General features: G+C 34.8%; 1 protein-coding gene across 4 annotated transcripts in view; it reads right to left on the reverse strand.

Moving 5' to 3' along the window:
- The window catches only part of LOC106093490 (mitogen-activated protein kinase kinase kinase 13), a 79346-nt gene that overhangs the window by 3269 nt on the left and 61029 nt on the right, over window positions 1-15048 (reverse strand). For 3 of the 4 annotated variants that reach the window (XM_013260549.2, XM_013260551.2, XM_013260553.2), the window contains one exon: window positions 7992-10482. In XM_013260549.2, coding sequence (XP_013116003.2) covers window positions 9870-10482 — 613 coding nt within the window. In that variant the 3' untranslated portion in view covers window positions 7992-9869. Of the gene's footprint in view, window positions 1-7991; window positions 10483-15048 lie in introns of those variants that run through there. The other variant, XM_013260550.2, reaches the window with a different exon arrangement.

The following is a 15048-nucleotide window of genomic DNA, read 5'->3' on the forward strand; positions in this document are numbered from 1 at the left end:
AAACTTAAAGTTTTCTTTTGTGTATACATATATCTATTTTTTCGCTTATATTAATAAACTTCATTATATGGATTATTTATTGTAAATAATAATAATAAACTTAATACATTCAATTTTCGAATTTAATTTTTATAAATCTAAATTATTTTTTTTGTTTTCCTTTAATTTTTGTTTTTTTTTTAATAAGGACGTATGTTGATTTTTTTCTCTTATATTTTGAATAAATTAAAACTAACACAAACACATAAAATTATAATTAATAATAAATTTAAAAAAAATGTGTACAACTAGGGAAAAATTTGAACATAGTTTTAAAAGAAAGTATTTTTTACGCCTTAGTTTTTATACAGAATATTTACCTATAATTGCATTAAAGAAAAAAATTTTATTTTATGGAAATACGGAAAGAATTAAAACTTTTTTGGAATCACTGTATATATTTTCTTTAAAGAGCAGTTTAAATTTTTCGCGGTTAATGTGTGACTGAAATGACACATTGCAAAAACAATGTGTCATTGGTCGAAATAGGCAAACAATTTTTGCAAAAATTAATTAATTTTTTTCTAAAAAATAGTCAGTACTATTTTTTCCTTAGATATATGTTAAAATTATTTGTGGTTGGCAATATAAAAGAAATTACTCTAAAATTTGCAATTACGGCAATTGTTTACATAAATTTTTTTATATATCCCATTCTACCAGGATTCACTAATAGAAGTTGCTTCACAAGGCCAATAGAAGGAATGTATGAATGTCAAAATGTGCCGATTGAAAATGCTACAAATAAAGCCTAGTACTGAGTTCGACTTTTCACCAGAACCACTGTTAAAATGCATATTAAAAAATTGTGGCGAAGAAAATGCGAACACATTCTTTAGGCTTAAACGTAGGGCCGTGAACTTTCCAATAAGTATCAGGATTCACTAATAGAAGGTTAGGGCACATGCATGGCGAAACAATTAAAGGTGGTCTCATTTACACAAATCATACGGTGCAATTCGCCATCTTGCCATCAAGCTGATAGACGTTGTGCCAACACACCCAAAGAAATTTGTGTGCGTGTTTATATACGTGTGCGTACATAAGCAGAGAATATACGAGAAAGAAGATAGCAACATAGAGAATGCAAACAAAAATCTGTCATTTTAATACCGCCAAACTTGGGCGGTGAGACCACCTTTATAAATCCGCCTTGGGGCACATGCGTAAACATAAAGTGGATAGGCCCCATGAACATCATTAAGGATGTCAAATCTGCCGATTGAAAATGTCATCATATAGGATAAAACGTAACAATGAATAAATGTATGAAGAGAACAAGTTGACCCCCTCAATGCCAAGTACTGCCAAAAATTAAAAGAATTGTATGTCGTCTGATCGCTTGGCCTTATTCAGTGAATCCTAGCCCAGTATGTACCTTAACCAAAATTTTTGGTAGCAAACACATGGTGACAAAAAACTATACATTCGATTGGCCAATGTGCAAAACTTTTTTGGTGAAAAAGTACGCTGTTATCAAAATTAAGCGTTAATTTGTATAAATAAATCCATTAGGTAACGCAAAAAATGATCAAAGCAATAGTTGTCTTGCAATGAAACAAAAAAAATCAAATGCTTTCAGTGTCACCCTGTAGCACAAAGCAAAACAAAATTTTCGCTTAGGATATGTAAATGCATTTCTTATGGCAAAGAAAATTTGGTTTGAGGGTCATACCGCCCTTAAAGAACAGGGGCAAAACTTCCCAATTATCAATTAGTGCAGTTCGGCCCTGATGGCGTACCCACAAAGTGGCGGAATGTCTCTTCAGAAGGGAGTTCAAATACCCGGAAAATCAACCCCAAAGCTAGAGTTACATACCACGCGCAGCACTTATGAGTACTTAAGCAATCAAATATGCGCCCACATATGTTCTTTGCGCCTTTTGTTAGATACGATTTTTTTTTAAATTTGCTTGTTTACACCATTTCAAAGGTTAATTGCAATAGAAATTGTCAATAATGTAGTTCAATATGTTTCTAATGGAAGAATTTCCCTAATTTACAAACTGCAAAACGATTTTTGAACAGTAAACAAATCCAAATCATATGTTTTGCGCCCTGAAACGCGCTCTAAGTTAAAGGTGGAGTTACATACACGCATTAAAAATGCAACTCTGCAAACAAATTCCAAAAAGCGACGTGGAAAAGGCAACGAATTTTTAACATTGAAGGTAGAGTGGAGCTCAGCACTTATCCATACTTACGCGTGCATGTCATGGTTGTATGCTTGGTATTGTGTGAGTTACACAACAAATGCACGCACGTATCTGATGGAATAAGTTAACCAACTCTCAACTTTGAACGCGTTTCAGGGCGCAAAACGTATGATTTAAATATGTTTACTGTTCAAAAATAGTTTTGCAGTCCGTAAATTAGAGAAATTCTTTCATTAAAATCATATTAAACCACATTATTGCCAATTTCCATTGAAATTAACTTTGGAAATGACATAAATAAGCTTATATTTCGAAATTCGTGCGCAGCAAAAGGCGCGTGGTACATATGTAACTCAGCCAAAAGAAAGCATGCGGGCCCATTAGATTGCTTAAGCACGCATGAGTACTGCGCGTGGTATGCAACTCCAGCTTTAACCTTGAGCGCGTTTCAGGGCGCAAAACATTTGATTTGGATTCGTAGAAAAATAGAGAGGGACTTAGCGGTGTAAAATCCGATACGCACTTCTGGAAGTAGACACGATGTAAAAGAGATGGCTTAGCACAACGAAGTATTTCCAAAATGGTTAAGAATTGGAATCTTTGCCTCCTGGTGATATAGAGTGGATTTAACGGTTATTGTCGCATCCGATGGAACCCAACAGATGAGGAATGCGTAAAGTATTTTCTCATCTTCTTCCTCAAAAATTGTTCTTCACATCTTTTTCAGGAGTGAAAACTTTAAATGATAAATGCTGAGGCATATCATCTGGCTGTTTTATAGTTTTTTCACATGTATGTGTGAACAAATTTCAAAAAAAAAAACTCAAAATCAAGCAGATTATTGAATAGTCTTCCGAAAACTTCCGAATTTAAAATATGAAATTCAATGTGAAAAACTTTAAAGAAAGTTTCAATGATTTCAAACTAAATTCTAGTTTAACTGATGTTCACGTTTGCAATTCAAAATAAAACAGTTCGCCAGCTGAAACGCGATGGGATTTTACTTAAGGGTCGATTATGGATGGTTGTGTAGAAGATAAAACCATGAAATACAAATTTTTACAAATTTGAAAATTGTTCTCAGTTTGAATCACCATGAAACTTGATGCAGAAGTGGTAATATTTGTAACCAATTTGACCGTTGGCAACTCAACTGAAGCTGGGTTGCAATCCATAATCGACCCATTACGATTGGTCTTAGTTTAGATTTAGAGCGGTTTTCACCTAGAAAAAATTAAGTTCATATTAGCTAACCGGAGCATTAATTTTTCTGGGGAAAAACCTCCTGGTTAGTTTTCTCGTACACTTTTAAGATAATTTAGAAAATATGGCAATATAACGCAGCAATCACCAATTTGAGTGTTCGAGTACTCAAAAATTTGCCCAAATTTTTACGAAAAATCGTAGGTTTCCCAGTAAAGCAGAGTAATCTGGTCGGTTTTCGGAAAAACATAATATCATACATTTTGTAAACATAATTACATGAAATTTGTTACCAGCTCAATCTAACATTCATATCAATTGTTTTTAAGTGCTCCTTTTAAGCCATTAACGCAAAAAAGGAATTTATTTATTTCACATGTTATTAGCCCTTACGTTTTTTTTTTGACTTTGACAGATGTTCACGTGAAGAGCCGAATAGAATACCCAACCTTTTATTTGTGACATGTTATAAAATTTGTTTTTATCAGTATCTTGACCAAGGCGTATTTATCAGGTGGCCGCATCAACTCTGCTGAGAGAATTTGATATGTCAAATCATATTTGAATTCGCAAACTCAGTATCACTCAGGCAACTAAGGTCTATTGTGTCGGCACCGAAAGATTCAAAAAGCGCAGAAGAACACTGATAAAATTTACATCAGTACAATGCCAGACATTAAAATGAAAAAGGTTAGGAGCCAGCTTGCATGACAAAACGGCTAGGAGGTCTGGAGAAGCTCCCTCCAATATACAAGCTATATTAGTCAAAAAAGGCGAAAGGACTTTTGAATGAAGATAATTTAGACAAGGAAATACATTTTGTGTAGCCATAATCCTGCACATACTCTCGCAATTTCAGGACAGTCTCACAATAGGTGCTCAACCGTCTATGACATGTGACCAGCGCGAGGTCAAAGTCCTGACATTGCAATGGCTTTTCAGGAGATTCAGCGGTGAGAGCGGCAGCTCCATCACATCTAGCAGAGGTCCGTGGAACATATCAAGTTATTTAGTATTTTGGCAGCATACTATATGCACCCTGAACAGCCACACACCATGACAAAAACGTCATCCTTGTAGCCAACAAACTTTAACTGTCCTTTTCAAATAACCTGAAAATCGGACAGATATCCAAGAGCCAAAAAGGGGTACACAACTCCTCCCTGTGTTGATTAAGCTGTAAACACTATCTTCCTTTTTGATCTATTTGTTAGCATTCACTTGGTAGCTATCTACGGCTACAATAACCTTATGAAAACTATTTAAACCTGTTATCTTGGTGGTTTTGTGGGTTGTTGTTGTTGGTGTAGCCACATTTTTATGTGAAGGTGGTGATCCTTGTCAGGATCCTGTAGGTGCGTAAGCTCGTTCGCTCGGTACAAAGGACCGATCGCCGTGGAAACAGGGTGGCCATTGGTTATTTAAAGTCGCCCATAACCCGACTTGTCATATCGAGCATCATAGGCACTCAATATTTATGCAAGAGTCGGTGCTGCCCGGCCTCTCACTAAGACTCTCCGCTCGATACCGCGACTGCCATTGCACCTACTTTGTATGGAGCATTCCACTATCCGCAACCAGTGGACGCCCGGTAGCTCGCAACTAAGCTTCTCGTGACAGCAATGAACACCACACAGACCGAACCTAAATGTTCCAGCCAGTTTTGTGGGAAGCCTCTGGAACTAGTTTGTATTTTCAACATTTTTTAAATATGTGTTTTCTTGACACTCAAAAATTAATAAACTTCTTTCTTCTTGCTCTGATTGGTCGAAAATTTTAAATGTCAGGGCGAATTGAACTTTCTTTGCCCGGTTTACAAATTTTGGCATATCAAGTTCCCAAAAAAGATGCTTTGTTGTAGCAATTCGCCGATGCGGCCACCTTATTAAATACGCTTGATCTTGACAATTATGTATAATGTTCATGGGGGCCTTTACACTTTCTGTTTTTGGTGAAGGGTTCGATCTTCTATTGGCGTATCTTAAAAAAACTGAAAAAATCAAACATGTTGGTAAATTGGAAAGTTTCTGCCAGAGTAGTAAAACAAAAACTTCCAAATAATCGTTTGGGAATAACACACTTTCATAATAAAAATTTATGAAAAAATTTTTTTCGAAAATACATGTAGACATTTGAGTACATACAATTTGTATACAGCTGTTATATTATGTAATATTTTTGCGTATATGTTTTACTTTGTATGTCAGACGTAGTATGTTCTGTGTAAGAAGATAACATATTATGTATAAATAGGTAATATAATATTATAACATTAATTAATTGTAATTAAATTAATTCACTAAACACATGTCTTCTGTTTATATTTTTTGTTTTGAGTATATAAATGTAATATACTGAAGTATTTTTGAGTAACATAGGAGTTTTTTAAAATCTCTTTGTTTTTATAAGCCCTTGGATGTAAATACAGCATAAATGCCAGTGAGGGTATTGTGAGGTTCGATTTAGGTAGGGAGACATGAATTGTAAACAAAGAGTACGAAGTATAATAAAAAAAAATAAATTTTTGCCGTTTTGGAATGAAAAAAAATTTGGGTGTAATGGGCCTATAGGCCAACAAAATATAAACATTAAAAATGTTGTGTTGGAATTACTTATGTTGCTTAACAACATAAACAATTTTAATGGATTATAAGCATTGTAATGCTGCTAAAATTAATTTCGAGAAGTATAATGGGTTTGTTTTATTCAAAAAACCGCCAATGAGATAATTTGTTGTGAATTGGTAACGGTCTTTGTTAAAATAAACCAAACAACATTTAAAATTAGTTTTGAAATTCTCAAAACAAAGTTCCGAAATATATGACGTATTGCAATTCAATAAAAATTATTATCAGGCCTGTTCCGGTTACCGCAAAGATTTGCGAATTCAACTTTAATTTATGTTCCGTTAATAAAAAAATCGCAAATTTTTCGGTTTTAAATCGGTCAGACTTGCCTCTGCGAATTGAGAATAAATGCACTGACTTCATTATTAATATGAAATATTTTTTTTAATTTGTTATACATATGTTATATACATATATGCATATCTATAGAATTCAATTACATCGTATTAGTCCTTTTTTGCATTTTTTACATAGATTTTTGGTTTATTTAACAACAATCCAAATTCACCGGCGTCGCTGGTGCTATATTTTGCGAATTCATTGCAAACATACAGGAAAATAAACAGCTGATAACATTATCCTACAAATTACGTCAGTAAAATGTAAAAATATAAACAATTATTAGATTAAGAACATATTTTAGCTGTTTTCTATATATTCTTATATTACCCAAATGCTCTTTTCTACGAAATTTAGCTAAATTTGGTCTGTGGCTGTGTTCTAGCCATTTCTAACATCTACTTAAAATGCGCATGCACCGAATTGAGTCTGTCAGAATTAGAAACGGTGGTGTGTTATGATAATAGGTTTTTCGTTCTGCATTTTATGAACAAACATTGATAATGTTGTATAATTTTAAACTTTCCTTCTAAAGCAGATAAAAAGTAATTGGCACAAATATACGTATGGCGTATGCAATTAGGCAAACAATTTTACTCATTTCTGCTGCAGCTTTTTTAGAGTTGCCAATGAAATGTAATGTAATAAAATAAAAATCACACGGAAACCGGAGAATCAACCTATGTATCACACAAATTGCTTACGATTAAAAATCGCAAACTTCCGCGAAAATTGGAACAGGCCTCTTTATATACTTATTTAAAGCATAATTGTTTTAAACTTCACTCTTTTCATTCACAATAGGGGTGTTTTATTTACTCATTAAGCTGATTTTATCGCTTAGTTTGTATGGAGAAAAATGCTATCCCGATTAAATTAGCGGCTAATCTTATCACCGTTTATTAAAACATATGGTGTCATCAATAAATTTGAATGTCAAAACTAAAAGAGGAAGAACGCAACATATTTATTCAATGATTAAATGTTCTGGAATGGCTACTTGCTTATGATTTTAATAAAATCACATTTATGAACTCCGAGAAACATTTATTTCAAATTAAAATTACTTTGTTTGTTTTGTTAATATTTCATTATTTCGGATGTGTGTCAGTGCTGCCAACGTCAAAGTACAAAGAATTTAGCGGGAAGAGCGTTTTATTTATCCATAAGGGTTGGTATTCTATTCTCCTTTCGAAGTGTTTAATTCTTTCACCAGCGAAATTTGAGAGTCATAATTTTTTTGTATTCATACCAAAAGACGTTTTTATCTGCACTTATGGTTTTATATTTTTTTTCGCAAGTATATAAAACAACAAAAAGAAAAAAAGAACGATTAATAACGATAAAGGAAACCAAAAATAGGTTTCAGCCGTTACCACTAATTTTTTAGTACTACTTTTTCGTCTATTTTTTTTCATATGAAGTTTGACAGCATTTCTCATCCGCTGGACTGATAAATAAAACAACCCAAATAGCAGTATTTATTTAGTTAACCACACTGAAAAGTTGGCGTTACCATATCTTAGGGGAGTGTTCACATTTGAGAAAAACCCATTACGCACCTCTAGCAAAATTTTCGTTGCCATAAAAAATGCATTGACATATCCTTAACGAAATGTTCGTTACCAGCACCGTTGCCGAAAATTTCGCCTGCAGGTACGCAGCTCAAATTTCTTTGCGTAACAGGGCGACATAATAGCCATTGGTGAATTTTTCTTGCAACTTCTAGTGAAAATTTATGTTTTAATAGCTCCATGCAACATTAAATAAAGTTATTTGCAAATAAAAACGATAAATTACGGCACATATGTACTTTATTAGCCAAAATGATTAAAATTCGGCCAAAACTATAAATCGATGTTTGTCGCCATCTGGTTATTCTACACAGCTATTTTTCAGTGGCGACATAAATGTTTTGGTTGCAACTGAAACTTTCGCTAGAGGTGCATAGTCAGCTTTTAACGTTAAACAGAAGGTAACAGGGCTTTACTTAAGGTGCCATCACCATACACGTTCTTGTCTTATGACATGTCAAATTTTGCTAATGTTTAAGTTGCACACATTGTGCGATACGAATAAAACTAACACATAAAAATCACTTTTCAAAATAGTCTGTTATTTTTTCGATTAAAGCGGTGCTCTATTCTTTCTGACAAAAACATAAAGAAAGCTGCTGTTTTTGTTGTAAGTTGAATGAAAGCAACCTCAATTTAAAATGTTTTCACAACTTTAACAATTTGCAGCCATAAAATAAGCTTTTGCTCACATTTTTAGGTTATGTCATACAAAAATAACATAATAGCGTGATAGCAAAAATGATGAATCGTATGTAAATTGGCAATTTTGACACACATAATGAAATACGAATGATACATAAAAAGTAACATGTTATAAGACAAGAACATGTAGTGTGATAGAGCTTTTAGAGGACCTAATGAGGTAGTGCTGCGCCGAAACCTATATACCCTCCACCATGCATGTATGTACCGTGCACGATTTATTTTTGTAGGAAGAGACTGAAAAAGGCTAATGGAGGTCACAACCAGATTTTTTTCTATATTCAGATAAGAATTGCTTCCCGAAGGCGCTCATGAAGTCATATCGAGAGATCGGTTTGAATGGTAGTTACATCAGGTAAGGGATCGATTCTGACCATACATGGTAAAACTATTGGATGTTGTAGCAGAAATCATCGTGCCACAAGCATTTTACATTTAAAATCTTTGCAAAACCAAAACAAACGTGCAAAAATTGCAACGAAGTGGGGGGCATGACTCTGCCTTCTTGGTGTTATATTGAAAGTTTCGTAAAGCTGTCATTAGACGATAAGATATGTCATATGAGCCGTCACTTTCTGTATTCATAAGACTTGTCGTATGTACGTCGAATACGAATAGAGCGGGCACTAATCGGCATATATTCCCTATTATGCATTACCAAATTTGTACTGAATGAAAAATTAGGCAAAACATAATTCACTAAAGAAGTTAGAGGAAAGCGATCAGCTGATATTAAATGTTGACAGTACTCGCCATTAGGGTTCTTATCTTTGTTTACATTGAGTATATAAAAATTGGCGGTTTGAAAATGACACAAACAAGAAAAAACCTTAATAACGCTTTGTTTGTTTAGGGTGACATTTTCAATCAGCACATTTTGGCATTCTAAATGTTCATGGCAGCCTTTCTACTTTGTGTTTGTGGCAGGTGACACAACTTACTAACACACCGCGCTAGCGCGTGAGAGAAAATGCTATGTTACTCTATTAAAGGTGTAGGTATTTCGAAAAATGTTTAGTTTAGTTAATTTTACATGTCTCTCTACCCAAAAAATCGATTCAAGATGTTACTTCATTGTAAGGAAATGAGGCTATTTCTTTGCCATGACCAGGGATGTCTTAAACCATGGAAAACAATAAAAATACCATGCTTTTATGGTAAGCTCTTTATATGAAAAATTCCATTAGTTATTTTACCTGTGTTATAAGTTTTTGAGATAATTATTTTCAAACCATATTTATGGCTCCATTCTTCTCATAAGTCGGTATTGAGATAATATTGTTTTTGTCATTGCGCTTTTGTTGTTGCCTGGTATTGTTGACTACCGTCTTACTATTCCTACTGCGACTGCTACTATTAATACTACTACTCTTGTCGTGATGATCATGATGATTGAAGGAAGCATTTGTGGAATTAGTTCTGGCTGAAGATTTCTTTTTAGCACTTGTGGCTGCCGAGTGTTCTTGTCGTTGTATGGCCGCTAATGATGATGATGCTACCGTTGGCAAGTCATAGGATTCTTCGTCTTCTTCATCTTCTCCCGATTCGGTATCACTGGATTCCGTTTCAGAGTACGAAGTCGTTGTTTTAATTATGGTTTGATTTACTGTTGTTGCTTTTACACCAGCTGCCGCCATCTGTTGTAATGCCTCTGGCATATCAGGATTACTTTCGAGCGTTGAATGTTGACTTGATGGCGAACGACTGTATTCGGAGGTGTTTTCCTCATCCGAAATATTGATGGTATTGCGTTTGTGCTGTATAGGCATTTTCGGTGTCATGGGAGTTTTATAGCAGCGTCGTGGCCGCATACCGCGACCTATGGGAAGGCGACCAATACTGGAAGGATAAAAAAGGAGACATTAGAAAATGTTAAAACAAGCATGAAGCTAAGAATTACATATATGAAAATTAAGGCCCTCTTCCACTGTAAACTAGTCAGGTGGTTCTAAATCAGTATGAGGGTTCCTAAAAATTAGTTTTTGAAGTCATAGGGCCTTTTTTTCCTTAATAAATGATAGTTTGTTACCCTATACCTTAAGCAGAGGTAGCTTTAGCATCCATTTTCTCAGGAAGGGACAATTTGAATATCATTTCCCTTAGGAACCCCTTCCCTTGATCTTGGTGATCTTCCCTTAAGAAACTTCATTTTAGTAACCTTTAGTTTAGGTCTTTTATGTAACCGTGCCTTTCATTTTAGTAACCTTTCCAATAGTTTAAGCACCCTTTCCATTAGGGAAAGTAATTTCAAACAGTCTTAGCACGCTATTTCTAAAGAAAGTAAAGTTTATGTACTCTTTCCCTTACGAAATAGTAGTTTTACTGTGCTTTCACTAAGGCAACGGTAGTTTTAGAAACATTTCCGTAAGAAAATGCCAATTGTAGATGGTCATGAAGAAAAATTTTAATATATCTTAGCCAAGACACAAACCTAACATTTTAACAGAGCTATGTTAAGTGATTAACAGAGCGCTGTTAACTGAGTTTCTTTTATATTTAAAAAAAAATATTTTTTTTATAAATATTATTACCAAACCCTCAAACCTCTATGCCAAAAATATATCTTGACTACCTACCGAAAGACCAAGGCTTCTGGTGGGAATCGAACCCATGACCCTTGACACTGGTAGCCCCGGTCGTGGCTAAGTTATATTTAAAAGTTATCTTCACGGACATCAATTGTAACACAGATATCCTAAGGAAAAGGTAAACTTAGTAAACTTTCCCTTAGATAAGCCTAGTTTTAGTACACTTTTTCTAAGGAAATCGTAGTTTTAGTACACTTTCCCAAAGAAAGTGTAGTTTTAGAACACTTTCTCTTAGGGAAGCGTAGTTTTAGCAAACTTTCTCTTAGGAAAGCGTAGTTTTAGTACACTTTCCCTTAGGAATGCGTAGTTTTAGTACACTTTCCCTTAGGAAAGCCTAGTTTTAGCACACTGTCGTATAGTTTAACCATATTATCCCTTAAGAAAGCGTAGTTTTAGTACACTTCCCCATAGGAAAGCGTAGTTTTAGTACACTTTTCCATAGGAAAGCGTAGTTTTAGTATACTTTCCCTTAGGAAAGCAAACCTTTAGTACATTTCCCTTTCAATTTCCCAAGCATAGTTTAGGTAAACTTTCCCTTAGAAAAGCGTAGTTTTAGTACACGTTCCCTTAGAAACACGTAGCTTTAGTACACTTTCCCTGAGAAAAGTAAAGCTTAAACATATTTTCCCTTAGGAAAGTGCAGTTTTAGTACGCTTTTCCTAAGGAAAGCTTGGTTTTAGTACACGTTCCCTTAGGAAAGCATAGTTTTAGCACACTTTCACTGAGAAAAGTATAGTTTAAACACACTTTCCCTTAGGAAAGTGTAGTTTTAGTACATTTTTCCTTAGAAAAGCGTAGTTTAAGCACATTTTCCTTTAAGAAAGCCTAGGTTTAGTACGCGTTCCCTTAGGAAAGCGTAGTTAAAGTACATAGTTTTGGTTCATTTCGTAGTTTTAGTACACTTTCCCCTTGGAAATCGTAGTTTTAGTATACTAGCCCTATGAAGATATTGTTTTAGTACACTTTCCCTAAGAAAAGTATAGTTTTAGTACACTTTCCTTTGGAAAAGCGTAGTTTTACTAAGAGAAAGTGTACTTAAACTATCCTCTCCTAAGGGAAAGGGTACTAAAACTATTCTTTGCCTTAGAAAAGGGTAGTTTAGTATCCGTTCTCTTAGGAACTGGTTGTGTTAGTACAGTGGTGGCCAAAATTAATATTTTCTTTACACTAGATTTCATACTCAATTCACACGTATGTATATACTCTTTGTTTCAGTCGTTGTTTAGACAGCAACGAATGAACATGCGCATGGGGTACGCATTGTTTTTGTGTTTTCGTTTTAAAAACAAAGTATTTTTCTGATTAACGCTAGGTAATGAAGGAAATGTTAATAATTTGTTTTAATATCATATTTTCTTTCAAAAAACATCAATCTTTTTGTTGGATAAATGAATTTTCATTCAAAGAGAGAAATTTAAAAAAATATGGAGAGTAATTCTCGCATACAATCTTATTTTCATTTTGGACACCGCTGTTTTAGTGCTCTTTCTTAGGAAAGGGTAGTTTTAGCACCTTGCCTTTAGAAAAGAGTAGTTGTAGTACCTTTCCCATCGGAAAGGGTAGTTTTAGTACCATTTCCCATGGGAAAGGGTAGTTTTAGTACTCTTTTCCTTAGGAAAGGGTAGTTTTAGTACCCTCTTCCTTACGAAAGAGTAGCTTTAGACCCTTTCCCTTGGGAAAGGCTAGGTTTAGTACCCTTTCCTTTAAGAAAGGGAAGTTTTAGTACCCTTTCCCTTAGAAAAGGGTAGCTTTTAGTACTCTCTCCTTAGATAAGCGATGTTTTAGTACCCTTTCCCATAGGAAAGGGTAGTTTTAGTACCCTTCCCTTAGGAAAGTGTAGTTACAGTGCCCTTACCTTAGAAAACGATAGTTTTAGTACCCTTGCACTTAGAAAGGGTGGATAAGGTACCCATTCCCTTAGGAAATTGTAGTTGGAGTACCCTTTCCTAAGGGTAGATATAGTATCCTTTGCTTAAGAAAGGGAAGTTTAAGTACCTTTCCCTTAGGAAACGATAGTTTTAGTATCCTTTCTCTCAGGAAAGAATAATTTTAGTACATTTTCCCTTAGAAAAGGATATTTTTAGTAACCTTTCCCTTAGAAAAGGATAGATTTAGTACCCTTTCCTTTAGAAAGGGATAGTTTTAGTATCCTGTCTCTTAGGAAAGGATAATTTTAGTACCATTTTCCTTAGAAAAGGATAGTTTTGGTATCCTTTTCCTTAGGAAAGGATAGTTTTGGTACCCTTTCGCTTTGGAAAGCATAGTTTTAGTATCTTTCCCTTAGGAAAGGATAGTTTTTGTACCCTTTCCCTCAGGAAAAAATATTTTTAGTACCCTTTCCCCTAGCAAAGGATAGTTTTAGTACCCTTTCCCCTAGCAAAGGATAGTTTTAGTACCCTAGGATATTTTTACTACAATTTCCCTTGGGAAAGGAAATTTTAGTACCCTTTCCTTTAGAAAAGATAGTAATAGGGTAGTAGGTAGTTTTAGTACCCTTTTCCTTCGGAAAGGATAGTTTAAGTACCCTCTCCCTTTGGACAGGATAGCTTTAGTATCTCTTACCTTAGGAAAGGATAGTTTTAGTACCATTTCCCTTAGGAAAGGGTATTTTTAGTACCATTGCCCTGAGGGGAGGATAGTTTTAGTAACCTTTCCCTTAGGAAAGGGGAATTTAAGTACCCTTTCCCTTTGGAAAGTGTAGTTTTAGTATGCTTTCCCTTAGGAAAGTTTAGTTTTAGTACCCTTTCCCCCAGGAAATAGTAGTTTTAGAAAATTTTCGCCTAGGAAAGGGTAGTTTTAGTACCCTTTCCCTTAGGAAATGGTAGTTTTACTCTTTCCTTTACGAAAGGGTAGTTTAGTATCCTTTCCCTTGAGAAAGATTTGTTTTAGTACCCTTTCCCTTAGGAAAGGATAGTTATAGTACCCTTTCCCTTAGGAAAGGATAGTTTTAGTACCCTTTCCCTTATTTCTAGTACTCTTTCGCTAATGGCAGGGTAGCTTTAGTACTTTTTCAAAAGGGATAGAGTAGTTTTAGTGCTCTTTCCCATATGAATGGGTAATTTGGTACACTCTTCTGTAGAGAAGGGTATTTTTAGTACTTTCTTCTGTAGGAATATGTAGTTATAGTACTCATTTTCTTAGAAAATGGCAGATTTAATACAGTTTCCCTAAAAAAATTTAGTTTTAGCATTTTTGCGCTTAAGAAAGGGTGGTTTTATTATTCATTCGCTAGTGAAATGATCGTTTTATTACTCTTTCTCTGGGGACAGGGTAGTTCGAGCACACTTTTCTTTTGGCAAGGGTAGTTTTAGAAACTTTCTCCCTAGGAAAGTGTAGTTTTAGTACCCTTTCTCTCCGGAAAGAATAATTTTAGTACATTTTCCCTTCGAAAAGGATATTTTTAGTAACCTTTCCCTTAGAAAAGGATAGATTTAGTACCCTTTCCCTTAGGAAAGGATAGTTTTAGTCATTATTTCTCATTTCGTTTGGAAATAGCAGTTTTAGTACTCTTTTCCTTAGAAGTGGGTAGTATTAGTACTCTTTCGCTTAGGAAAGGTTAGTTTTATTTCTCTTTGCAAGGGAAATGGTCGCTTAGGTCCCCGAGGAAAGTTATGGTGTACTTTTTCTGGGGAAAGGGTCGTTGTGGTAGTCTTTCTCTAGAGATATGGTAGTTTTAGTTGTTGTTGTTATTGTAACCACATTTTCATGTGGAGGTGGCGATCCTCGTCAAGCTGCTGTAGGTGAGCAAACTCGTTCCGGTCCAAAGGACCGATCGCCGCGAGAACAGGGTGGCCATTGGTTTTTTAAATTCGTCAAT

This window comes from Stomoxys calcitrans, chromosome 1 (assembly GCF_963082655.1).
Source record: "Stomoxys calcitrans chromosome 1, idStoCalc2.1, whole genome shotgun sequence".
Taxonomy (NCBI): domain Eukaryota; kingdom Metazoa; phylum Arthropoda; class Insecta; order Diptera; family Muscidae; genus Stomoxys; species Stomoxys calcitrans.